The sequence below is a fragment of the Paralichthys olivaceus genome, chromosome 8 (genome assembly GCF_024713975.1).
Source record: "Paralichthys olivaceus isolate ysfri-2021 chromosome 8, ASM2471397v2, whole genome shotgun sequence".
NCBI lineage: Eukaryota > Metazoa > Chordata > Actinopteri > Pleuronectiformes > Paralichthyidae > Paralichthys > Paralichthys olivaceus.
In genome coordinates, this window is record NC_091100.1 from 18,929,640 (window position 1) to 18,955,043 (window position 25,404).

At 42.9% G+C, this 25,404-nt stretch overlaps 1 protein-coding gene across 6 annotated transcripts in view; it reads right to left on the minus strand.

The window, feature by feature from the left end:
* Positions 1-25,404, minus strand: part of tsc2 (TSC complex subunit 2) — a 27,217-nt gene continuing 1,813 nt past the window's right edge. Inside the window, exons 1-42 of one of the 6 annotated variants that reach the window (XM_069529367.1) lie at positions 24,848-24,989; positions 22,677-22,861; positions 22,480-22,566; positions 22,265-22,375; positions 22,022-22,169; positions 20,788-20,905; positions 20,643-20,691; positions 19,414-19,539; positions 19,214-19,287; positions 18,978-19,104; positions 18,591-18,734; positions 17,996-18,133; positions 17,797-17,900; positions 17,563-17,644; positions 17,159-17,314; positions 16,953-17,072; positions 16,548-16,670; positions 16,349-16,455; positions 16,070-16,235; positions 15,845-15,967; positions 15,613-15,747; positions 14,593-14,782; positions 14,369-14,462; positions 13,944-14,046; positions 13,394-13,488; positions 11,165-11,305; positions 8,399-8,560; positions 8,132-8,290; positions 7,920-8,032; positions 6,963-7,205; positions 6,534-6,782; positions 5,772-5,861; positions 3,661-3,818; positions 2,429-3,084; positions 1,884-1,962; positions 1,460-1,546; positions 1,182-1,368; positions 933-1,072; positions 760-838; positions 587-678; positions 407-505; positions 1-289 (exon numbers count right to left, since the gene is read on the minus strand). In XM_069529367.1, the coding sequence (XP_069385468.1) occupies positions 122-289; positions 407-505; positions 587-678; positions 760-838; positions 933-1,072; positions 1,182-1,368; positions 1,460-1,546; positions 1,884-1,962; positions 2,429-3,084; positions 3,661-3,818; positions 5,772-5,861; positions 6,534-6,782; positions 6,963-7,205; positions 7,920-8,032; positions 8,132-8,290; positions 8,399-8,560; positions 11,165-11,305; positions 13,394-13,488; positions 13,944-14,046; positions 14,369-14,462; positions 14,593-14,782; positions 15,613-15,747; positions 15,845-15,967; positions 16,070-16,235; positions 16,349-16,455; positions 16,548-16,670; positions 16,953-17,072; positions 17,159-17,314; positions 17,563-17,644; positions 17,797-17,900; positions 17,996-18,133; positions 18,591-18,734; positions 18,978-19,104; positions 19,214-19,287; positions 19,414-19,539; positions 20,643-20,691; positions 20,788-20,905; positions 22,022-22,169; positions 22,265-22,375; positions 22,480-22,566; positions 22,677-22,811 (5,757 nt within the window). In that variant the 5' untranslated portion in view covers positions 22,812-22,861; positions 24,848-24,989 and the 3' untranslated portion in view covers positions 1-121. Of the gene's footprint in view, positions 290-406; positions 506-586; positions 679-759; positions 839-932; positions 1,073-1,181; positions 1,369-1,459; positions 1,547-1,883; positions 1,963-2,428; positions 3,085-3,660; positions 3,819-5,771; positions 5,862-6,533; positions 6,783-6,962; positions 7,206-7,919; positions 8,033-8,131; positions 8,291-8,398; positions 8,561-11,164; positions 11,306-13,393; positions 13,489-13,943; positions 14,047-14,368; positions 14,463-14,592; positions 14,783-15,612; positions 15,748-15,844; positions 15,968-16,069; positions 16,236-16,348; positions 16,456-16,547; positions 16,671-16,952; positions 17,073-17,158; positions 17,315-17,562; positions 17,645-17,796; positions 17,901-17,995; positions 18,134-18,590; positions 18,735-18,977; positions 19,105-19,213; positions 19,288-19,413; positions 19,540-20,642; positions 20,692-20,787; positions 20,906-22,021; positions 22,170-22,264; positions 22,376-22,479; positions 22,567-22,676; positions 22,862-24,847; positions 24,990-25,404 lie in introns of those variants that run through there. The other 5 variants (XM_069529368.1, XM_069529370.1, XM_069529369.1 and 2 more) reach the window with 5 other exon arrangements.

Here is a 25,404-nt window from a genome sequence, read left to right on the forward strand (position 1 = left end):
TTTCCAATTTTGTCCATGGTCACTTTTTATTCCACACATGTTAACACGCAAACACCCCTTGTCTACGGTCATGAGTGCATGCTCACATGTGCGATCGCGTCAGCCAGGAGAAGAAATGTAATTAAACAAAATCAGTGAAATCGTCCACTGTTGATACAAGTCTCTTTCTCTGCCCTGAGGTTTCAGGGTTTGGTGCTGGAGTGCTCTGCTGAAACGACTTGTTCTGCTGAGTGTGTCCTTGGGTCAGCGAGATGCCGGGAGTCGAGCGAGACTGAATGTCTTCTTGTGCCTGAGAGTCACAGCAGAGAGACAAGATGGATGAAATTTCAGAAAGCAAACTGAGAATCTGAATAAACTGTGACAGGGATTAAGGAGAACAATTTCTCAAATGTGTTTGTGTTCTCACCCTGGTTCTGATCCTCTTAATGTGTCGTAATCTCGCCAGCCACTTGGAGGCATAAGCATCTGACGGGTTTGCTCTGTACTGGTGCACCAAAGAGGCCATCTGCACAAAGACAAAGAAGAGTGAACTGAGTGTGTGTATGTGTGAGTAGTTATGGGAGACAGAGATTAGGGGAAGACTTACGTTTGCATGCAGAGCCATCTGTCTGACTAAGAGTGGAAGGTTGCGGTCTGAAACGATTTTTGCCACTGTTGTGTCAACTAAGCCCTCAAGGTCTGAAATAGAGAACAAGAGAATAAAAGTAAAAACAACTGGCAGCAACAAGGAACAGGATGAGAAAAAACTGATAGGCTCACCTTTGCGGCACTGTAGGGTGACGAGGTTACATTCAAAATCCAGTGGTTTTATAATGACTTCTACAAAATTAAACTGGCCCTAAAGAAAAGAGACGAGACATTGGAGCTGAAACATGAATATTTAATGCAATTTCTATTGGATTTTGTTTTTTTGCTAGTGTGTGTGCGTGTACCTTAATTGTGCCGAGTTTGTAGTCCTCTCCAGAGTCATTGTACACAACCATGACAAAATCGTTGCCAATGTGACGCTTTTTGTTGCAGCAGCCCTTGTCGCTCTCCCTGTTTGGCATCAGTGTGGCTATGTGGAAGATCGCTGCAGAGACACGATTTTATTCAAACTAAAAAGAGCACAGCAGCAGTGGAAAACAAAAAAATGACCATTATAATTAAATGTTATTTCCCCCCGTCACACATGCACTGACCCTGCATGATGTCGTCATGCCAGCAGTAGGTGAACTCTCCGTCGTCTCCGTACTGGTCCAGCCCCCCAAGGAAGATCTGGTCGGGGTCACAGTCTTTCAAATGGATTAGTTTGCCCAGGCCTGTTAGGAAGGCAGCGTAGCGGTTGGAACCGTACTCGTTTGAAAGGATGGAGACTTCATTGTTAACCTGAAAAGAGTGAAGATGATGAGGGTGTGAAGTTAGCAAGAACCAAAGGAATTATTAATTAAGACAACCATTAAGGTCCATATCTTTTCACCTGACCAGCTCCAACAAACACCACTCCGATCTTATGGGTGTCATAAGGAGGCATCTGGTCCAGAACCTTCACAGCTCGGTCAATCACCTGCCAGAGAGAGAAGAAGTCGTAAACTAGTCGTACTCGGAGAGCACTGCCAAACCTGATTGGCCACTTCATCCCCATTTGGCAAATACATATATTGAGATTAGATACATAAACCAATTTCACAGGAATTTTCTGCAAGCTGCTTATAATTTCAACTGTTCATTGATATTTGTACCCTACAGATACCAGATTTGTATTTATTAAGATTCCGTCAAATGTAAAAAAAAAACTAAAAACTACATGACAGACAAGCGACAATAAAAACACGACCCCCTTGGCAGAGGTGACAACACTGTAGAGCAGAGATCAGGTCCGTCGGGTTCAGAGGTCAACCAACCTGAGTTTTAGGCAGCAGCAGTGGCTTGTTAGCCTCATTCCCAAAGAAAGGAGAGTGGTAGAGCTGGAGGAAGACAAAGCTAGAGGAGATAAAGACAGAGAGAGAAAAAAAAGTGTTGAGCATATACACACACATTGAAAAAAAAAAAAAAGAGCAAAAAAATCAGGTGTTTTTGTCAGACATTTAAAACCCAAGAAATGTGTAATTCATAGACATTGCAGATATAGTTAGTCACTGGTAAATATATATAAAAATGGAGACGTGAAATGAAAATCTAAAAATATCAACCAATGTATAGCTATGAACTTTATGTTCTAGGAAGAAGTGAATAATTTGCTGCAGTAACATTTCAACCAGTAATTTTTCATCATCTCAAACATCTTTTCAATGTTAATGTTGGCTGTGGAATGTAATTAAATGTTCTGCACGGGCAGATCTCCACTATGAATCTTGCCAGTTGAGCAGACATTAGTTTACTACATCAGTGATTTGGCAGTGATGGAGGACAGAGGCTGCAGCAGCGTTCTGCATTAATGGTGGAGTACCTGGGACTCAGTCCAGAAATCTTCTCAGTGTTGCTGGGTCCTGGCCGACTGTGGTACAAGTCCCTCTCTGTCCTTCTCTCCCTCCTGGAGGAGGGGGCCGATACTGAGATGGTGTGACCCCTGGGCCGGTGGCCTCCGCTGGGGGAGATGGGTCCAGGTTGTGCCACTGCTGCTGGAAACTCCAGCCTCATCCTTGCCCCTCCACTCTGAGATGATGCTACACCAGGGCCTTCAGCGCCTCCCAGGCCATTAACGTCCCCTCCCGTGCTAACCTCCACCTTATCTTTCTCAAAATGAGGTTGAGGTTGAGGTTGAGGTTGCTGCTGCTGCTGCTGCTGCTGCTGCTGCTGCTGCGGCTGCTGAGGCTGCTGAGGCTTGCCATCTGAGGGCAGCCTGGGCCGCAATGTGTCTGACAGCACTGTCTCAGACTCCAGAGCAGCCTTGGTGAAGGCTTCAGGTAACGTCTGGAGCTCTGGAGAGGAGCTAGATTTGTTAAGTCCGTGACCCTGGGACTTAGAATGACTCTGGAAGGGAAGCTCGGGTCCCTGGCTGCCAGGTGTAGAAGGACCCATGGTGGGCTGATCGATGGGAATCGCTCCCTCACTTACTTCCTCAAGAGTCGACTTCTCGTCATCTTGACTGGAGGTGGAGGAAGACTGGAGGAGAAAGGCAATAAGTGGAGTTTTGTATCCTAACTTTAATCAAGAGCGTAATCTTTCAGGTCAAGTGCATGACTTGTTGAATTTATGTTCAGATTATGACCATTGGTCAAGACGACACCTGGTATTCTTTTGGTTGGGGAATTTTGACAGGGTTGTAACACAAAAGATTGCAAGAGCAAAGACCACGCTCTTGATTAAAGATAGGAAAAAAAAAAAAAACTCCATAGATTTCAATCTCTTTAAATGATGACATCATGAGGCTTAGCAGGTTTAAGCAGATTAGATTTTTACAAAAATGTGCAAATGTGTGTCTGTGGTGATATGCCCCTTTTTGTTCAGCCGCAAAGGTTAGAAAAACCTGCTTAAAAAGAGGAGCAGGTGACTTTTGACTATCAGCTGATGACGAAACAGATTAGATTGTAGCGAAGCTGTGATAAGCTTTAATTCAGGCTTTGAAAAACCTTAACAAATCACATTTAATATGTAATTATTCTAATGCACATGTGGTGTTTTGTTTGTTTCTTGTCAGGACATGTTGAATGTGTTGCTCCGTGTGCACCAACAACCTACCCTGCTGAGTGTTCCAGGAGGCGGGGTCTTGGTGAACTTGTCAGCAGACATGAAGATGGGATCAGAGGTCATTGGCTCAAACTCCTCACTCTCCAGCCAATCAGACGGGCTGTGTGCTGCAGCGACTGCTGAGCCTTCCTCTAGCACCACCACAGACTCTACAGCAGTACACAGCAACAGACATGTGGGTTATAAACACACAGAAAACACACACATCAGTGTTGTCCACTATTTGTTACACACTCAGAAAAACACAAACATGTACACAGGTGGACAGACTTCACCACAGCCGTCAGAAATCATTTTAACCTACACAAATCACACATTCTCTAAACATGAGTAGATAAAAAGTCAAATTAATCATTGTCACATGAAATAGAATCTGATGCATCCACATGATTAAACAAACTCTAAGGCAGCCAGGCAAACACAAACACAGATTAGATCAAGACCAAGAGTGAATCCAACCTATTAACACTGAGATCAGAGACACAGAGAAGATAAATGCAGTAAGCTACATCCATCCATCACTGCTTCTTCTACTCGATTTCCATGAAGGCACATGCATCTGTTTGGTCGGCTTGATGGTTACTGAGAGATACAGCAGATAGAGCACTTTGTTTAATCCTAAAGGGAAATCGCAGCCCAAACAAGCTGCAGCAACAGCAGCCCAGACCAGGCCCTCCAGTCCTGCTATCTCTCAATGCTCTCTACACACCCAACTAAGAAGAAGGAGCCAACACAGTCAGGGGTGTCTGACGCTGGAGCGTTGGCCTTTAAAGCTGCAGCTCTGACATCGTCTTCATCGTCCTACTGTTCTACCAGTAAAACAAGGAAGAGCCGCAGAGTTGGATGAGGTCTGGGCTTTCCTGTTGACAAGGTCAAAGGTTAAACAGTCTACCTGCATATATTTCAAAAACACAAGAGTTAGAGAGGATGATTGGGACAGACAAATAAATCATGGAGGCAGACAAAAAAATTAATCATGACCCATCTTTAGGTGTCATGGGACTGATTAACCCAAGCTTGTTTCCCTCCCGTGTTAATAGAAGATTGATGGGTAAAGCAGAAACGTTCTTCACTTGCACAGTTTTTCAGCATTAAACAAGATTAAAAAAGAAAAAATTTTAAATCATGTCTCACTTCAAATTAAGAGAACAGTTTAACATTTTGAAGAACACCCTTATTTGTTTTCCTACAGATAATAATACCACTCTCTGTCAGTGTGGCAAATATGAAGCTGGAGCAAGGAGACATGTACAGACACATAGTGTAGCATCATAGCCAAGAAAAAGCCCAGCACATAATCCCATTTAAAACCAAAAGCTCGCCACTTTAGAAGGATTTTTTAAAAAGCAGATATTATTTATTAATTTGAGTTTAAGAGGTGCTGTTAGACAAACGTTGTTACTTTTGAATAGAGCCGGTTTCAAGGCTTCTCCCTATTTCAAGCATAGACTGTAAATAAAGATGGATGGTAGTATAGGTCATGAACCCGCCTCCTCTATAGTGGATGGACCAAATTAAAAAGTCAATTAACACGTCCAAAGATGTTTTTTTGGTGATTTTGGGTAGTTCCTATCACACTGATGTATGTTCAAGTGTTCATTTTTCAGGTAGGTTTGAAAAACCAAACTAGGTGAACCGCCATTATTGATTTATCAACGACATAGTTACAACAGCTTCGACCCCTGACTTTGGATAAAATGTGCAAGCTGGTGGCGTTCATATTCAAGATATTTCAGCTTCATTTCTGGATAGTGGGAAGAAGCGGAGACGTGTCTGTCTCCTGGCTGTAGCTTTATAGTGGACAGACAGGGAAGAGTGGTTTCAATCTTTCCATCTCACTCTCACCAGAAAGCGAATAAGACCACATTTTCCAAAATGTATAACTGTTCTTTTAGGGTATTTCATTTTGAAATCAATATTTTGGTCTTTCAATGTACTTTAAATAGCAATGAGATCAATAAATTAGAACTTCCATATAATATGGACATTATAAAACCATGTGGTGACTACAGTACTGTACAAGTGAGAAGAAATACACTACACCAGGGGTTTCTGGAGGGGGGTAAGGGTAGATGTGGGCTCACACACGTGGTGGACAATACCTGCCCAGGAAATGCTCCTGTGCAACCTGCCCTGGGCTGGAGGGCCTGAGGGGGCAGAGCCCAGACCCAGAGACCACAGAAAGCCGCCAACTGCAGGCGGGACGCCAGAGGATAGGTTGGTAGCGCATGACGCCACATTATAGACCGCAGCCAGCCACAAACCAGTATGGTGTTGAAAATGGAAAAAAAAATGACATGACAACAAACCAATCAGAATGAGGGGGGAAATCTCAAAGGCAATGAGGGAAAAATTATGTAGAAAGAATGAATGAAGAAAAAAGATGGACCCAGCTGAAAAACTGAAGCAGGTGGAACCACAGAAAGAAAATAAAAACAAATGCACAGGACTCTGGAAAAGGAGGCATCCGCAAACAAGACATTTATCTTATAAAACAAGTACCTGTCAAAGTGGTGATCTTTGATGATCAGTGACCTGATTAAACCAAGGCTGATTTATTGATCTCCTTCTGGTTCAAATAAAGTACTTACACACAATCTGGCACTTAGCTCAATCCATTTGAGGGACCAAGGACAGGCAGCCAGGCAGACTCAATAGATGCATTCATGCATAACATTGGATTTATTAGTTCATTATGATTTTCTGTTCTGTAGCTAACTATTCAGGAGGTGCTGTTTTTATGATCCTTCATTTTTCTGAAGCACATTATTACTCACTTGAACAACTACGTACACACATCAACAAAATCAAAACTATTCTCAAACTTTCTGATCTTTTAATCTTCTCCTCAGACTGTCACTCACCAGTGTTGGAGCGCTGGATCAGGTTTGCCTTCCCTGCGACGCTGCTCTGTGTTTGGGTCAGGGGCTCAGAGACCGGTGCCGGTGCGGGAGCAGCGGTGCTAGCGGGAGCGCTGGCAGTCTGGGCAGGAGGCTCCTTCACTCCCTCCATCGCCATCAAGACAGTGGAGAGCTCCTGAAGCGGCATGTTGCCGAGCTCAGAGGAAAAGGGACTGGGTGGGTTCTCCAGACACATGAGCCAGCTGGTGTTACCTGCAACGACAGAGAGGAACAGTCATGAACAGACGCTAAACTGCTGTAAATGGACCACAACAGGGATTCTGACCGTTTCATCACACTAACCAATGTACTAATGTTATGGTTAATATGTAGAAAGCAATATGTGCTAAAGCCCTGCTATGACATCATAGACTTTTTGTGTGTTTTATGTACCAGACGGTCTCCGGATGAAGATCTCTGCCCAGCCCTGTGTGAGCATGGGGACAAAATCAGCCAGACTGGGGTTGTCTTTGAGAGGCGGGGGGGTTGACGGGGCCACTGAGCTGGAGGAGGGAGGACCCAGGGCATCAAGGGTGGGACCGGTCGAGGGAGAGAGGGGAGCAGCTAACTCGCCCTCAGACGGGGACACAAGAGGACTGAGGCTCTGAGCAGGACCGGCACGTAGAGCGTGGCCTCCTGGAATATAAGGTTATCTGATGAGATTTTTTTTAAACATCACAAAGGTCACCTGTAATAAATCATTAAACACCAGCATAATAACAAAGAATGAAAGAAGCAGACAGAAACGTAGGAAATTATATTTCACATATACTTTGACAGACAAAAGGAAAGACATAATTTAATACATAACTTCATCCACTAAGGGTCCCTCAATCAAAACAATAACAAAAGACCTTAATTTGATGATGTTGTTTAGCAGTATGGAATCGTGGGAGTCATGCTAATGAAAATCTGCACAACGCAACTCAGGAAAATCACATTCCCATGCAAATTCAAACAAATGTGTTGAATGTCCCCACAACATATAATTTTGCATCCCATTTCCCTTTCAACATAATACCCAATGTAGAATAATGATAAATAATGCCACTGATCTCCATTAACATAACACTTATTAGGAGCAGACAGGGGTGCACTGGGACTGAAAGAGAGAATAAGGCTATTTTACCGAAGGAATTTTGGAAAACAGCACCAACCAAATGCTTAATAATCCACAATATATCAATATTATCATACAAAAGAGGAATTTTAGTATGTGTCACCACGATTGGACAGTTCTCTTCTACACAAAAACTATAGCTGTATTTGTAAATGAGGGGCACGTTGGTGTGTCGTACACAGTATTGAGGCCTGAGACGTTTCCTGCTAGGGTAGATATTTGTTTTTTACCTGAGATGGAGCGGACCCGTATGCGTGTGGCTCTGCTGTGCTGCTGGCTTGACTGTGACTCCAGTTTGGCTGGAGCCTCTTTGGTTATTCGGGTGTGTAGAGATGGGTCTGACCTGCAGGAGAAGAAAACAATCATTTAACAAAACAAAAACAAATGAAATCAGGGGATTTTTTTTTATTTGTGAGTGCAAGTGTGTGTGAACATGCTTCACCTGGTCATTTCCCCTCCTCCTCCCAGACGTTCAGCCATGTCCAGGCCTAGCAATGCTTGTGTTCGGACCCCTCCACTGGTTGTTATGGTCACCAGCTTGTTGCCCACAAGCCAGGTCATACTGCGACCCCCTGCCAACAAGAACTCTGCTATGGGTGACCTAAGAGGAAAGCCAGATTTATCACTGCTATATACTCTCTCTTCTTCCACCAGTTTTTCCAACACTTCAAAAAAGTACCGACACATTATAAAAATAAATCTTGCCAACCTCTTGGGCAATGCGGAGAAGTTGGAAAACACATATCGTGCCATCATGTCCAGGCAGGTCTCCGTGAGCTCCAGGTGGACGGTCTTCAGCCCCTCGTCTGCCTGAGTCACCGCGTTTTCATCAGCAGAGCCGAGGCTGCACGTGGTGGTCGAGGTGTGCATCCTATGGCAGAAAACAGAGAGAGGGCTTAACAGCAGCAAGAGGCAGAGCAGCAAGAGGAGAGCACGCAGTCTGTTGATATTTATATCTAATCAGTGCACACAGAGACATGCAAGATCTGGTATACAGGTGAAATAAGAGAGATGCACAACACTATAAAAAATAAATCACACAAATGCACATTTCTGTCTATATCACATGCAAAATCAAACTCTTTATACAAACATGCATTCACATTTTTGTTTGCACCATAATTACATTTTCTCAAGCTCACAAACAAAGACAAAATGGGACTTGGTATAAGTGGCCACATGAGCTGTGATAACACATTTTCTATCGCCCCAAATGTCAGTAAGCTCTGTGAAGCAGGCTGAAGGTATCGACGGTGTCACATGTTCTCATGTTCACTAAACTAAACAGAAACCAGCAGGTGGGAGCTGCAGGAGCTCACGTGTTCAACCTTAAGCTAACGTCTCAGCTAAAACCAAATCTCTCCATCACTTTTCTAGTCCCAACAATCTGCATGCAAATCACTGTGAAAGCACATTTACAGATCTTAACATCAGTCTCAGCCAGGACTGGAAAGATATTAGACTTGAACTGGAAGCCACGCTGGCTCACTGCTGAGAAGTAAACAGACTCAACATAAGCTATTTGCAACAACATCAAGGACGAGTGAGCCCGACTGAGATGTGTCGGTTTATCACAATGGAGAAGTAGCGAAGTAGAAGCTGTTTTCATCCATTATCCTGAACAGAAATCAAGCAACAAATACTTCAACAAACGGGAGAAAACAAATATGGGAAGAATAAGGAAAAGAGGACGATACAAGAGGAGCATCTGTCTTTGGTGGTTCGATTGGTGATCAACTGTTTTAGCTTCATGTGACACTATAAAGACCCTGTAACGGTCAGGGGGGAGTTTATCATGACAGAAATGCATCTCAGCTTCAGATGACTTGTCAAGATTACAATTCAGGTGTGCTCACAAATGCAAGGGAACATGTTTTAAGGATACATTTTAACAGTTCTGTCGGAGAGGTAATCACTCACTCATACCAAGTCCCAGCACATGGACAGACAACTAGTTAACACATTTTTTATACTTACCTTTCTTACGCTGTCAATAATTATTTTTTCACTTCAATGTCTTATGGACACATATTCCAGAGAACATGACCCATTCACCGCTGACACAGTGTCGATGCTTTCAAAACTCTTTACTGCATTGTTATCCATTATACTTCATTTGAATGATTTTACACAATGTAAATTAAGCATAGAAACTTAATTCTTTGTTTTACTGCAGATACACTTGTCAATCTGTGTGTATCATTTTAAAACCTATAGGTGTAAGCAAATTTCTTGATTTGACGACATTTTTGGTTAGAAAAGTATGCCACGTTGACACCTAACAGCTTAAAATGGGGTCATGTTGTCTGAGGTGAAACCAGTGTCCATCAGGAGACAGGCTTCAAAGTATCTTGTCACTCAGGTGTTGCCGTTCAAGAGACATAAAAAAAACAACCATTCAAGAAAAAAAAGCAGATTTGCAGCCATTTAGCAGTTGAAGCAGGTCAAACAGATCCACACTGCAGCTGTTTAAGCTCATGAAGTTCCATGTTTCACTCATTAAATTAAATGTAATATAGAGTTACGTGTGTCAAAAAATTGCACAGCTTGGCTTTTACTGCCATCTGTTGGGCAGGAGCGGTAAGCACATATTTAAGAGTGAGGTGCTGGAGGAACATCAGCCAACTGCAGTGAATGATCGCACATCTGTCAATCGCTCAAGCAGCAAAGATAAGCGTAAAGGTATTAAGGTAAGTGAGGCAATGAAAGTGTGTATGTGTATGTGCATGTATGTATGCATGTATGTGTGTGTGTGTGTGTGTGTGTGTGTGGATCTGAATGGTTTGAGTCTGTAATCAAACTGTATTCAAAGTTGACATTAGCCCAGCGAATCCTTAAATCCCACGCAAGGAGATTGCCATGGTCAGTGCAGCACAGTGTGTTTGTGAGTGGAGCAAAACAAAACAAAACAAAATTGTCAAGCAAGCAAAGAAAGCTGTTGTGCTGTTGCCGTGCCCTCCCACCAGGAATAGAGAGGCAGAGTTGTTGGATGTAGTTGTTGTCAATCAACATCCCAGATACATATGCTTTGCACCGGCCCTCCTGCCATTCATTTTGTTGTTAGGCCAATTAAACAGCAAATCACCCAGCAAAACAAACAAACAAGAAAACCAAACAAAAAATGAAATTAAAATCAAATCAAAATCTGTGTTAGAGCAAAATCAAATAGCAAAGCATCAACATGGATCAAGATGTTTTCCGATGTCTTCTGCTAACACATGCAAAAGTAAATCACAAAACAAAACGTATGCACAATAGGTGTATGATCGCAGCCCAAAACAAACCAAAAAGTCAACACACGAATCTTCCTCCAGCATGCACCACCCGCTCCAGGTGTCCCTGGCAACAAACCACCCAAAGCCCGCCCCAACGGACTCACATGACAATGAACCTACACCCTCAACCATCCCATGGAGGAAGCAACAAGTGTTTGGGTTGCTGTTGTTTTTTGTTACCCAGAAGGCTCTTCTCTAACCTGCGGACCGCATGTTCGGAGACACTGATGCTGCGGGAGCGGAACGCGTCCATGGCCGACAGGTCCCTCAGCTCTTTAACAGGAGAGCTGCTGCTATTGGCTACCGCCGCTGCTGCCTTCGCCACTTTTGCCGCCCGCAGACTGGGCGGTGATGAGTACCCATGGCCAGGGAAAAGGGAATGGGGCCCGGGTGGCAATGCGGTGGCGTTTAGGGTGTGGGTCATCATGAGAGTGGCAGTGGTATGGGGAGTGTAGGGGGGGTTTGGCGTGAGGAGGAGACAGCAGGAATCGTCACCAGAGCAACATGAGCAGGAACGCAGAGGGGAACACACCACAGGGAGGGAAGGGGAGGGGAGGGGAGGGGAGGGGTCAGGAGCAAATTAGGAAGGATCCAGGGTGACACGACCACCCCCCAAAACCACAACCACAACGAAGCACCCAATCGCAGGCAGCAGGGGAGGGGGGGTCAAATGAAGAATTGAAAGAAAAGAAAAACAAAACAAGGTGAAAATTAACAGCAGTGAACACTATGATTCAGATTACAGGAGAGCGAAGTAAGAAAAAGAGAAAACATCAAACGAAAGGAAACAGACAAAGCTACAGCAGAGGGTGAAATAGCTTCTGTTGTTCAGAAAAAGAAAATACGAACAAAAAGTATTCAGGAGAGCAACGAAATAAACATTATTTCACAGAGCAGGTACATAGTGAAGCCAAGGACTCGTACAGGAGAAGTAAAACAGTAGGGATGGACTCAGCACAGGCCTGACATCATGGAGGTGAAAAAACAACAAATCCAACTGAAAATGGAATGTTAGGTTTAACCTGGGGGTTGGAGCAAAGCAAGACAGGACTCAATAAATCTACAAAATACTACACTTAGGAAAAAGTTGATCCTTCTAGAAACTTTTCAAGACTTCCAAATGTAATCATAAAACCAGTAGCGATATCAATATGAAAAAGCCTTTCATTCCATTAGGACTCTGACATGCAGAGCTCCAACCCAGCAGTAGACAATGAGCAGCACAAGGACAGGGTCACTGGGTGAACAAATGATAACACAATATAACACTGACAGTGGGTTGGATACAAAGGATCAGCAGACACTGATATTAGCAAAGGTACTGCTGTAACAGGGAGTGTGCTGGATTGCAACAGCAGCAAGGGCATTATGAGGTTTTTGGAAAGTGATGGGACCCAAAATGTTTTTAAAGGATTTTAAAGAAGACGTGAACAGAGGCTGCACTAATATTTCCTCAAATGTATTTGACCGAACAACGGAGGAGGAGGAGGAGAGTAAATAAGCTACTATCAATCTCGAAGACAGAAAATAAGACATATGGGGATTAGTCAGGAGAATTAGATAAGAACTGTTTTCTTGGAAAAACAAGGTAATTTTTCTGTAGCAAAGGCAGAGTATTTTTAACTGTACTACCCTAAACAACCTGACTTCTTCCTGATGATGCGAGCAGACTCTCTTCATCGTCTCGGAAACCCCAGCAAAGACGTGGCCATGAGGTTCTGCCCTTACTGCTACTGTGACATAGGGTGAGGACGCACACGCACCACTCTTTCTGCAGCTGAGGGCTGCACTGAGTTTGTGTTATCCTGTCCCTGATGAAAGAAAATCAGGGGGCACCTCACCACTTCATATACCTTCACCACCTTGATCCCATACTGCGCTCTGATTGGCTGGAATTGTCTGGAGTTGTTGCTGACTGCGGATAGGTTAGAAATCTGATCATCAGTCTGTGGCTCACCAGGGACTCAGGGGCGAGCCATGGGCAGGCACAGTAGAACAAACACCTGGACGATATAAAACAATCCACTACAAAACAATAAAAACGAAATAAATTCTACAGCCTCAAATACGACCAGAGGTTAATCAGAATTTCTCATTTGATGAGAAATGAGATTGTTGTTATTGTATGTTATTAAAATGAGAAGAAATAAAATCAAAAATATAAATAAACTCAAATTGTGGCAGAAATTGAACACATTTCAAAATGTGACAAAGCATAAACAATAAACAAAATGAATTAATGACCACCCTGGCAACCTGAGAGGAGTCATTGCAACCATCGTGCCACAGTAACAGTCATGCTGAGTCCCCTGTTACCTTGGCAACACCAACCCTTTTACACAACAATGGCCACATGGGCAGTTTGTGGTGCTGCTGGTTTGTACGTCAGCACTTGCAGCTTTGTGTGTATGTTTAAATGTAAGTTTTACCTCTTGGGTCTTTCATTGAGGCTGGTGCTTCGGGCACGAAATGGACTCTGCTCATGTCCGTCATCAAATGGCAGCAGGGCGTTGGAACGCAAACCCTGGGGACAAAGAGGTGAATGTAAAAAGGGATCCAAATAACTGTAGGTAGACTTGACACAGAATCTGCAGCAAATCTAAAAAAAGGACACAATCTAGGTATGAGGCTCATGTGAACACAGACTGGGTTATAAAGACTATAGAAGATTATGCTTCATTCTATGAAACAGGTCAAACTTGACCTTTGACCACCAAAATCTAAGCAGTTCTTCCTTGAGTCTAAGTGAATATTTGCACCACATTTTAAGAAATTCCCTCGAGGCGTTCATAAGATATCATGCTCACGGGAATGGGACGTACTGACAGACCGATGGACGGACAACATGAAAACATAATGCCTCAGGCCAAAGCTGTCCCCAGCGCCGATTGAAATTGAAAGTCTTAAGAAAGTCAGAAAATACAGACAGACAGACAGACAGACAGACAGACAGACAGACAGACACAGACCAGCACTGACCTTTGTGATGTACTGAACAAAGTCTTTGCGGAAGGGAAGTCTGCAGCGTATGAACCACATAGCAATCACATGGTGGGCCAGTGACACAATGTACTGGTTGAACCTGACAGGATTTGAAAAAGAAAAAACAAGTAGGTATTAATGTTTCTGACCAAAACATTTTTTATTTTTTGTGTTTGTGTACTTGTACAGAAATCTTGTTGAGGACCATTTGAGCCTACAACCTACAGAGTGAGGACATTTTGGGAAAGTGAGGACATTTTGGCCGGTCTTCTCTTTCTGCCCAACTTTTAACCGGCTGTTTTTAAGACTTTGTTTTAAAGTAAGGTTAGAGTTCATTTTAGGCTAGGATGATGCCTCAAGATAGATGTACAAAGGAGTGCGTGTGCGGGTGTGTGTGTGTGTGTGTGTGCGGGAGCACTTACTTGGAGGGATTAGTGTATGGTAGGGAGATTGCAAACACACTGACATACTGCTCAGCTACAAAGTTGGCATAGAGACGGGGCAGGCGCACCAGAGCTATGACACAGAATTGAGGAAAGAACAGATTAAACTCACCTCAACTTTGTGCTGGTTCTGTGACAGAAAATCTGACGTGGCAAACTGACCTTGACCATTAAACAATGGAAAAAAAGTTGTTGGTACTCACTGGAGAGGAACTCAAGCATAGGAGACGCCATGGCAACAGTGGCAGAGATGTGGGTGAGCTTGACAATAAGAGCAGGAAGTAGCTTGATCATGATGTCAGGCATCTCCACCGTGCACATTGTCAGAGCCACTACACATTGCTTGGCACAGCGGTAAATGAGGCCAGTTTCGAGGCACTGAACCAGCTCTCTCTGCAGAGGGGAAAGTAGATTAAAGACACGCCGTGTTTGAACCAAGATTCATGTCTTTGTTACATTGTTTACATTTGATTCAGTTAGACCACTTAAGACTTTTGCATGACACATATACTTCCAGTCGTCATCCGTTGCATTGGCTGCAACTACCTATACTTGATATTGATGTGTTTGTAGACGGCCATTTATCTTAATATGGGCTATTGTATTAATCTAATATTCACTTTTTTCTATTACTTATTTATTTTTATTTTTTGTATTATTACTTTTTTAATAAAGTGCATAGAAAAAAAGAGTAATTCTGTTTGAATGGAGAAAATGAATTAACCTGACACCTGTAATATTATTGCAGTATTACCAGCAGCAAAATGAACGTCCTCCTCGTTCAAACATTATATAGTTGGAGATGAAGACTACAAGCAATCCTGTGAGCCGCTTCCACTGTTTTTCTTCTTCTACACTATCCAACAAAGTGTTTCCACACTGCAAACGATCTGGTACACTGTTCAGTTTGATCTAGACCAGGACAACCTCTTTTGATCAGACAAAATTTGGGTCCATTGGTCACGAGCGCGGTTTGAGGCACCTTTCACAACTGTTATTTCGGTTTGGACAAAAGGTCCGAACCAAGGATGGTGTGAAATCACCTTTAGTTGTATAGTGATGATTATCTCAATGTTGTGTGGGTTAAACAGAAACAATGAATGGGATATTGTCCAACTATGGATGTCATTCCTCCAAACCTGATAGTCAGTGAAGCAGATAAGCATTAACACATCCAACAAGCCTATTTGACTTTCTTTCCACAGACGGCTTATGGGTAGTACCTGTCTCGACTGCTCCAGGTGGTTGTGATAGGAGGTGATCGCTGTGAGGACAGGAACCACCGCTAGCTGAACATCAGTGCGGGAAAACCCCTCTGGGGTTTTCTTCAAGCGCTCTGAGATCAGACGATCCGTCACCTACAAGCACAGAGACAAAGAAATAAGCAACATATCATGCATAAAGGATGTATGTATGTATGTATGTATGTATGTATGTAAGACTCATTTCAAATACCATGCAGCAGAGTGTAGAACAGAGCTGGTCCAAGCTGCACGGTGATGTCAGCAGCAGCACTTTGTACTGCAGCGTCCACGGCAGCTTATCAAGAACAAGCTTCAGCACCTTCCAATCTGTCTCCTACGAGAGAAAAACAAACCAAAAAATATCCGATATCTTTTCAGGATAGCAGGGAAATCTCTGCTGTTTTATATACGTGTATGTGTGTGTTTGTGTGCGTACCATCTTGAGGCACTGCAGGAGGACACTGAAGGCAGGTGCATAGGGCAGGTGGGCTGAGCGTATGGAGGCTGTTGAAGGGGGAGGAGCGGCTGGGGGAGCTGGGCTACCAACAGGAGGAGATGTGGAACCTGTTGGCTTCTTTTCACTGACTCGCTTCTCTGGCTCCCTGAAACAACATAACACACAAGAAATCATTTTCTTATCATTTGATAGACCAAATGATAAGAAAACCAGCTGCAGCTTAGAGCTGCAGAAAGAGTGGTGCGTGTGCGTCCTCACCCTATGTCACAGTAGCAGTAAGGGCTGAACCTCATGGCCCCGTCTTTGTTGGGAACTCCGAGACGATGAAGAGAGTCTGCTCGCATCATCAGGAAAAAGTCAAACACCTGAAGACAGAAAACAAAAATAAATTATTTTGTACATGACATAACACATGACGTGAAAGACAAATATGCAGAGGAAAATTAATTACACCTACCTGTAGTCTAATGCTGGAAGCAATAGCTGAACAGTATTTGTTTTTATAGTGTAGCTGCAGGTGGCTGATAAGCAGCTCATAAACACGACTGGCATGGTTGGCTGGTAGACTGTAAAGCTTGCTCTGCCAGGAGAGAGAAAAAGAAGATGATCATCAAATCGCTCGTATTTCCATTTTTTATTATTTTCCATAATTTGATCATCTCAATTTTCAAACATATAAATCAAGAGTTAAGACATATATTGTCCTTCTCACAACATTTTTCAAATACAACTTATATAAATTAAACAAAGAGCAATGTTATGGTTGTAGAGTACAGACAAACAGTCAAACTGGTAAGGAGAAAAGAACTGCCCTCATAACTTATCGAATCTAGTCCTTAACATGTATACGTGTGGAGTCTACCTGCAGGATTTCCAGCAAGCCCAGTATAGCAGTCCTGATGTCCTCCATAGGAGACTCTGCTGTGGGGTCTCTTTCAGAAACCTCCAGGGACCCTGAACAAATCAGAGAGCGACTAGCAACCTAAAAAGAAAAAACAAACACCAGAGTTATGTCTCTAATCTTGGCTAAAACAGAGAGAACTGAAGTGTAAAAAAGAGACTGTGTACCCGTTCAATGATGTCCAACAGACTGGTGAAGTGGTGCGTATTGCAGCCCTCAGCCAGGTCCACCAGCAGCTGGGTGGCCTGCTTTCTGACGGCCAGGTCCCGGTCTTCAGCTATCCCACTGAGCTGGGGGATGACCACCATTTCTATCAGCTCATCCTGGAAGAGGTCGAAGAAGAAAAAATTGCAGAAATTGTTTAATTCGCGAAACAGTCACACATTAATTAACAGAAACGGACAACATCAGTTAAGTATGACACCTCAAATCTTAAGCTATTACATGGCAGATAAAACAGAAGACTGAATAAATCTGTGTCTCGACAGTGGATTGTACATACAAGTTGGCTGACAGCACACTTGACAGTAAGAATGTAAAAATGTGTGTGCATGTGTATCAGTGTACAGACCTCGTACAGCTGTCGGTTGGTACTGAGAACAAAGGACAGGATGTGAAGCACTTTGATCCTTATCACACTGCGAGTCTCGTTCCTTTAAGAGAGACAGTGGGATAAAAAGAGGTGGACAGGAAAGATAACACAGCAGGGGTGGGGCGAGACAGGGATTGAGGATTATCAAAGAGAAAGAAAATAAAGTAAAGTATTCGATGTATAATCATCACTGTGAGTATGTGGGTATCTTACCTGAAGAACTTCTCCATGAGGCGGTGAAGGCTCTGAATCCAGCCGTCCTTGGCTGGCTGAATAGACTGGGCCCTGTATGAGATAAGTGTCAGCACTGATGCATCCTGTGAAACACAAAAGCGCGTTATTAAAATAAGATGTAGAAGTATGTAGAAGGGTTAAATGACAGGGTGGCGAGACAGATACTCAAAAAACTAACAGGTCTTTTGTCAGCACATTTCTCCACCAGACTGAAGAACTTCTCTGTGGAGCCATGGTAACCGTTCTGCTCGTACAGCTCCTCTACTGTTGTCAACAGCTCATAGACGATGGACTTCAACTCTGCACTGCCTATTGTCTGTGAAGACAGATGAGAAAGACTGATATGTCAAACAAGAATTGTTATATTACTCCATGAGTGCGTCTGTAGGTGTTTTCAGAAATGAACTCTGGAAAACGCTTGGTAAAATTTGACCTTTTTTCCAGAGTTTGCTTTTCACATATGAATAACACAGCAGGAGACTGTGCAGGTCAGATGCGTTCACAACAAAAGGAACATTTCCAGAGCGTTCAAGTGAGGTAGTGAGCACCTGGGTAGAACATGCAGGAGGCAGCAAGTGTGGTACAAATTCTACTTTTGTTCACAGCACATCGACACAAGCGTCTGCTCTTGAACTCTTCAAGTTGGCATCTGACATTTTACTACAGGTTCAAGCCCCTCTGTAAAATTATCAGGAAAATGTTCGGAAAGCAGCTTGCATGTCTGAAAGCAGCTTCTGCGTCTATGTGCAAGTGCACCATTTATTGGTCTGAACCTGGATCTGCTGCAGCAGTCGCTCTATGATGCCCAGCAGGATGTCCCAGGTGACCACCTGCAGCTCCTTTCCATACTTCTTTATCAGCCGGGTGATGGAAAGGACGATTTCATAGGACACCACCTCATTGGCACACGACATGGCCTGTATTAGAGATAAGACACCAACAGTCACCAACAGCTTTTTTCACCTTCATAGCATCAAGTATAAGCTTGCTTTATCAGACCACCATGGTCATTTCTTATGTAACTTTACTCATTATGTGTCAGTCTCAGCTCCTTAGAACTGGAGACGAGTATGACAGAAAATACTGATTGTATTATCTACAAAAATAAATTAAAAGAACATCAAACCTATGCCACAGACTTTTTTTTATGTGTGTGTCACCTTGTAGAAAGATGGCAGAACCAATGTGGGTGTGTTTTTCAGAGCAGGGAGCCTGTGTGCGCCCCACAGTGCCATTCCAACGAAAAACACAGCTCCTCTCAACAGTGGTGCATCCTCCATGTATACCCTGGTGAAGATTGTAAGTTGTTAATGAGATGCACACATAGACCCTCTCCACAGTAATAGATACTTATTTTACCACACACACAGATGTATGAATAAAGCTGGAACATTACCTCTCCTCCATGATGCGGCACATGGTATAAATAGCACTATGGCCGAGGTGAGTACCCAACACCTTCCTCATCAGCTGGAGAAGCAGAGAGCAGCACAGCATGGAGAAGCAGACGTGATTATGAATTATGCTCCATCAAATCACTTCAAAAATGCAAGTGAAGTGTGTGTGCATGGATGTGTATGTGCACACTTGTCTCACCTTCCAGCAGGATTCACAAAACTCCTTGACATTGACTGTACGACAGAGTGTGATGATGAAGAAGGTGAGAGAGTCTGAAGGCAGGCAATTGTAACACACCACCGCATCCAGGACTTGTAGAGCTACCTGCACACAACATACACACACATAATGACACACACTAATATTACATTCAGTACTGAGACAGGTGTTGAATACAAAGGAATTATCTTCTTCATTTTATTAAACAGTACTTGGAATAAACGATAGACATTTGAAAAGAATTATCCTCTGGAGGTTCATATATTCAGGATTAAAATAGGTGGTGCTACAGAATTAATTATGTAGTTAATGGTTATTGATGGTGTTCAGATAATTGTTTACAATAAAGCCATTTGCAATTTTCAGGGTCAAAATTGGAGGAAAGTGCAGTTAATTACAAACCTGTTACACCAGACTGTCAGTTAATTGTTTAAAATTAAACATTACATATTCACCATAAAAATCCAATTACAATGTCCTGTTTGATTTATTTAAATAGATGCAAAATGACAACAACCTAAACTGCCTTATTGTTGAAATGCGCTACACAAATAAACTTGCCTTGCCTTAAATGAGGTTTTCCATTAAGAAAACATGATGTTACTTCAGTATATCTCCAAGTTCCACAAAAGGTAAACTGTTTCCTGTATCACGTATCTTTGGCACTTAAAAGTATTCAGAATGCTCCAAAACCTGGAGATAAGTGGAGGTGTGATTATGTCACTGTGCATTAATAACGTGAAATTGCACGTATCTAACATTTGAGAATCAGAGAAACACTGATGAAATAAGATTGCCTCCCTCTGTGCATGTAGGTGTCTTTAATCTCCCTAATCACGTCTTTGAGGAATTCACAAACAGCGAACGATGACAGCCGATTGAGTGCCAATCAGGGCCTTTTCTTTTCAAGTTGCAAAACTTGTCGGGAAATCAGGATAATCAGACTGTAAATCGTGCAGCGTAAACCAGGCTTAAAGCTCCACTGAAGAACTGCATCATTTAATGCAAGATCCTATCTTTTTTTTCTGAGAAAAAGAAGGAAACTACACCTATAATTATTGAGCAGGGCAGCATGTATGGATTGAATATTGAAGATGAAAAAGAAAACTGAAGAAACTATGTTAACTGTTTTTCAGCTTACATTTGCACTGCACTTATAGTACCTCCAGTGAGTTTAAGTAAAGCTGTGTTAAAACAAAAACACCCACCTCAATATCTGTTGACGATGTTGTTCTGTTGCAATGGAAACAGATTTCCCTGCAGATGGCACAACAGAGCAAGAAAAAAGTCACAAACATTTCAAAATAAGAGAAACACAAAACCATGTACTTGCTCTTTGTATGTTGGACTTACTGGACCATGGTGGAGACATTCTGGTCAAGATAGCAGCTGTTGAACTTCACCAGATTTACAAGAACGTGCAGAAAGTCGGAGGTGAGGCCAATTTCCATCCACAGGAGGACAAACCGAGCTGGGACAGAAAATAACATACCAGTAAATAAAGTGCTTGGAAGACTATTTGTGCCATTCCAAGTTATAAATTCAAACATTATGAATATATATTATCAGGATTTGTCAGCTACAACTGAGGATTCAAAACTTAATTAAAAACCATCATATCTGAATCCAAATTGTAGATGCAACTAACAATCACTTCTAAATATTTGCCCTTTTGTATCTACAGTGGGAGCAGGTCCTCTCGCACATAGTCCACGATGCTGCACCACCATATTTCTGCAGTAGCTTTATATGTACAAACAAAACACTCGCTCTAAAGTTGATCATTTCTGCTATACCCCCAGGCCACTTGGAAGGAGAGGCTGGACGAGGTCCATTCAGGTGGCGATAATATGTAACTTCACTTGATGTCATTTCATCCATCAATCAGTAAATTGTGACGCACGTTGAATTGCACTAACTTGTATGAATAGAAAGTGCTATACAAAAAGATTGATTGATTGAATGGTTGCACAGTGATCCTTTAATGAACAAACTTAGTTGAACTTAACAATCAGCTGATGTCAATACAAAGATCATCTGCAAAAGGGGAACAGTGATCACAAGTTGAAACATGACACATGACAAAGACAAAGTGTTTGCAAATCGGTGTTTGCTCTGCATTTGACAGTGAAATCTAGATTTGAATTGCTGAATCCAAATTACAACTAGGATGGCACTCACTATGGTTTCATACTTCCACCAAGGCCCAAAAGTCCCTTTAAATTAAATCAAGCTGCACCAAATTCCACACACTCATCCCATCAGTTCCCTGTTTATTCATCAAGATCCTTGTTATTCCCTGGGACAACAGTGAAAATGTTGAACAACACCCTCTCTCGCAATGTTAAAGAAAGTTATTCTTGGATCAAAAGAAATGGGTTCTTCCCTGATCCATACCACATACTGCCAACAACTTTTGTTGTTAAGTCGTTTTTTGCTGGCAAACTAAACACACAAACCAAACAACGAAAAACAGACAGGTGAAATCATAACCCCCTTGGCGGAGCTGAAAATGCAGTTCTCAATTAAAAAAGGATAAGGTAAGTGAACAGGACAATAATAGGGAGAAATTTCAAAACAGCTTTACCTATATCCTCCTCCAGGTATGTGATGTCTTTTCCATTTTCTGTTAAGGCCTTGAAAACTTCCAGCCGGTCAGAGAGGTCTTCGTTGCAGGGTTGGTAATCTCTGATCACCTTGAAAAAGTAGGCTCTCAGAGGGCCAAGTCGCTCGCCCTTCAAATGAAAGGTGAATGTGCCATTATGAGAAGACAAAAACTACGTTTGCATTTTGCTTGTGTATATGTCCACACTGGGTCTATATAGTGTACCTGTCCCTGTATAATGGCCCTCAGCAGCTGCAAGACAGCATGTCTGGCCTCAGGTGGCTGCTCTGGGGTGAGCATGTCCTCCACAGCTTTCCATACTGCCTCGACAGCATGCTGAAAACACACATACACACACACGCACACAATTGAACAGTTTTATAAACACAGAAGTTTGCATGTATTGCTGTATCACAATGTGACACCCAGAGCAGACTCACCTCCTCAAATTTCTTAGTTTTTGCCAGTTCGCAGACGTGGTTCATCATGCGAATGCGATTGCTCAGGCCGCAGTCGGGATGGAGCTCCTGAAAGACACAGGGGTAGAGAGAGAACCCGAAAAACATGATGGGTAAAAAAATCAACTGCACAATGGGTTTGAGTGTGTCTATGAATGTGCATGGTCTCTTCTGCACACCTTGATGATGTCTGTGGTAATAATAAATTCCGATGGTTTGCTATCACTCTGTTTGCTCGGTGGGCGCGTTGTCCCTAGACCAAAGATCCCCTTCACCTTGTCCTTCAGACTCTCCTTGCTTGGTTGTTTATTCATGGCCCGTCCTGGAGCGGTGATACACTACGTACGCTGGGACTGAGGACTGCCTGATGAGACAATACCGTGAGTTTAGAAACTTGCCGACAACCATCACAGTTAGCATTCATTACAAAAACCTTAAAAGCCCAAACATGACATAACAAACATAAAGGTTCCAAAGATGCATATAAGAAACATAAGACACGTACTTCAATCAGCCAAAATATTACAACAGGTAAAGGATGTTAATGTTGTGGCTTATCAATGTATTTTTGTCTTAGTCGTGGAAAATAAATGAAACAACGGAATCCCTATTCAAAACAGGTCTTGGATATACACCACAGGTGCATTGTTTCACTGCAAACTACTTTCTTCCCTGTGATGTAGAGACGCTGTGAACTGTATTCTCGACATTGGGTTTTATATGATTGTGCTGTAACTCTGTTCGTTATAGAACAATGACAGAACAAATTCAATGAGCATTGTTATCTCTCTAAATTGTTTCATGTAATTTAGTTGCACAGACCCTTCTAACAAGGGCAGTGCATTCCCAGCCACTACTGTCCACAAGTGAAGGTCGTCCCAGTGTGCAGTTTTGGACATCTCTTGCGAAGACATCAGGATTTTCACTAAGAAAGTTAAGACGACAACTTTCACAACTGACCTAGTTATTAACGATGTCACATTGGTGCCTTTTTTTTTCCTCTGACGCTGAACATTTCATTGAGAAAGGGAGTATATTCTTTCATGATGTTTGCAGAGGTGGCACCACTTTCACTTTACAACGCAAACCTTGACTTTTCCTTTTTGACATATTTAAATGGTTGCTAATTCAAAGATACTTTTGAACGAAGACAAATGAAGTGTATACTGAGGAATTCTCTGTGCTTTGATGTCCATTTAGACCGGCTATGAACCGTGTACATTTATATACAATTTCATACATTTGTACACTTAGCATTGTTTCATCTGGACACTATTGCAGTTAAATAATCAAGCAATTAGTCAAATTTTACATGTACAGCAGATAAACACACGTTGCCTCATAGGTCCTCTGGAGGACACGTGGATCACAGTGGACATTTAGGCTAAAAACACAATGTAAATATCCTCATTTCAAGTCCAATTTGAACGTCAGGCTCACAAAAACTTGGATTACACCAAAGGAGCAGTTTGGAGGCATTTCAAGTTTTGTTCCTGTTTGAAGTTTGAAGAAGTGGTCACCAGTCACTTCAGTAATATTGGACTTGGCTATAATGCTGTTTACCCCTGAAAATCTAAAAGTGATTTGTGGACTCAAACACATCACCCACCCCTCCAACGGAGCAGTGATTAGTACATATTTTTAGGTGAACCAACTTTTTCGTTAATGAACAGGAGGAAAAACACACCGAAACCTCAGGGTCACACGTGAGCGATCAACAGAATAAAACAACAATATCAACATTCGTGGGAAAAGACACTGTCTAACATGAATGGAGAGGTGTTTTCATGTTTTGTGTATTTATACAAAAGAACATTTCTGACATACAACATGATTGTATGTGATTTAGTTGCACAGAGGCTTTAAAGAGAGCAGTGCATTCCCAGTGACTCGTGTCCAGCAGCAGTGAAGTTAGTCCCAGGTTGTAATTGTGTAAACCAGGGTGACGAGGGGGAGGAAGAGGGGGGAGGAAGAGGGGGGAGGCAGGTTTAAAGAATTTACTGTCATGTGGACTTGACAGAGAAACAGAAAGAGGGAGGGGGGGTGAGCAGCACAGACAACCACTGCTCTGTTTCAGTTCTTCAACAACAACAACAACCACCACCACCAGCAGCAGCAGCAGCAGCGGTGCAGAGTCTCCTCCTCCGCCGAACACAGCTCATCATATCTGGGAACAGCACAGCGCGCGGACCGCAGATTTCACAATGGCGCTACTGAACCGTTAGCGACGCTTTTACAGTCCCAGTACATTACGCACGTCAGGGACAAGCCTCCCCCTTTGGTGTCCAAGGTCTGCTAGCTTAAAACACACACATGCACGGCACCTCCTCCTCACCCTGCACCTCCTCACCTCCGGGTTTCTCTCGGGTGCGCACCGTCCTCCTGCAGCTGAGCCGGGCCTCCTGCCTGAGTGTGTGTGCCCGCAGCCCGCAGCTGATTCTGGTCCGAGCTCGGTCCTCCACTCCTCGACCGGATGCCACAGTAAAGCCGTGACAGGAGCACTTCCTACAAAAACACGCTAGCCGCACTCGCTCATGGGAAATGTAGTCGTGAGCGAGCTCAAGCCTCAAAGCTACGTTGAAGCCTGTTCTTTACTGTGGTTTCCTGTGTTATAACCAGTCAAGAGGAAGGTATCTGCGCGCGTATCTTCCCAAACGGCCCCGTGAACTTATTTAACAGTCGATTAAAAGTTATGTTCGTTTATATTCACTGAAACTGCAACGTTGGCCACAGTCGGCTAGCAGCTAGCTAAAGGAGTTATCGATGATGAAGTTGGTTTGTTATTGGAGGTGAGGGGTTGCACTGTGGCTGAGATGCCTGTGAGAGGAGCTCATGAGAACAGCTGTAGTTACACTGACAAGTTTCATACAGAGGATGAAACTGTTTGAAAGTTAAAATGAATTAATA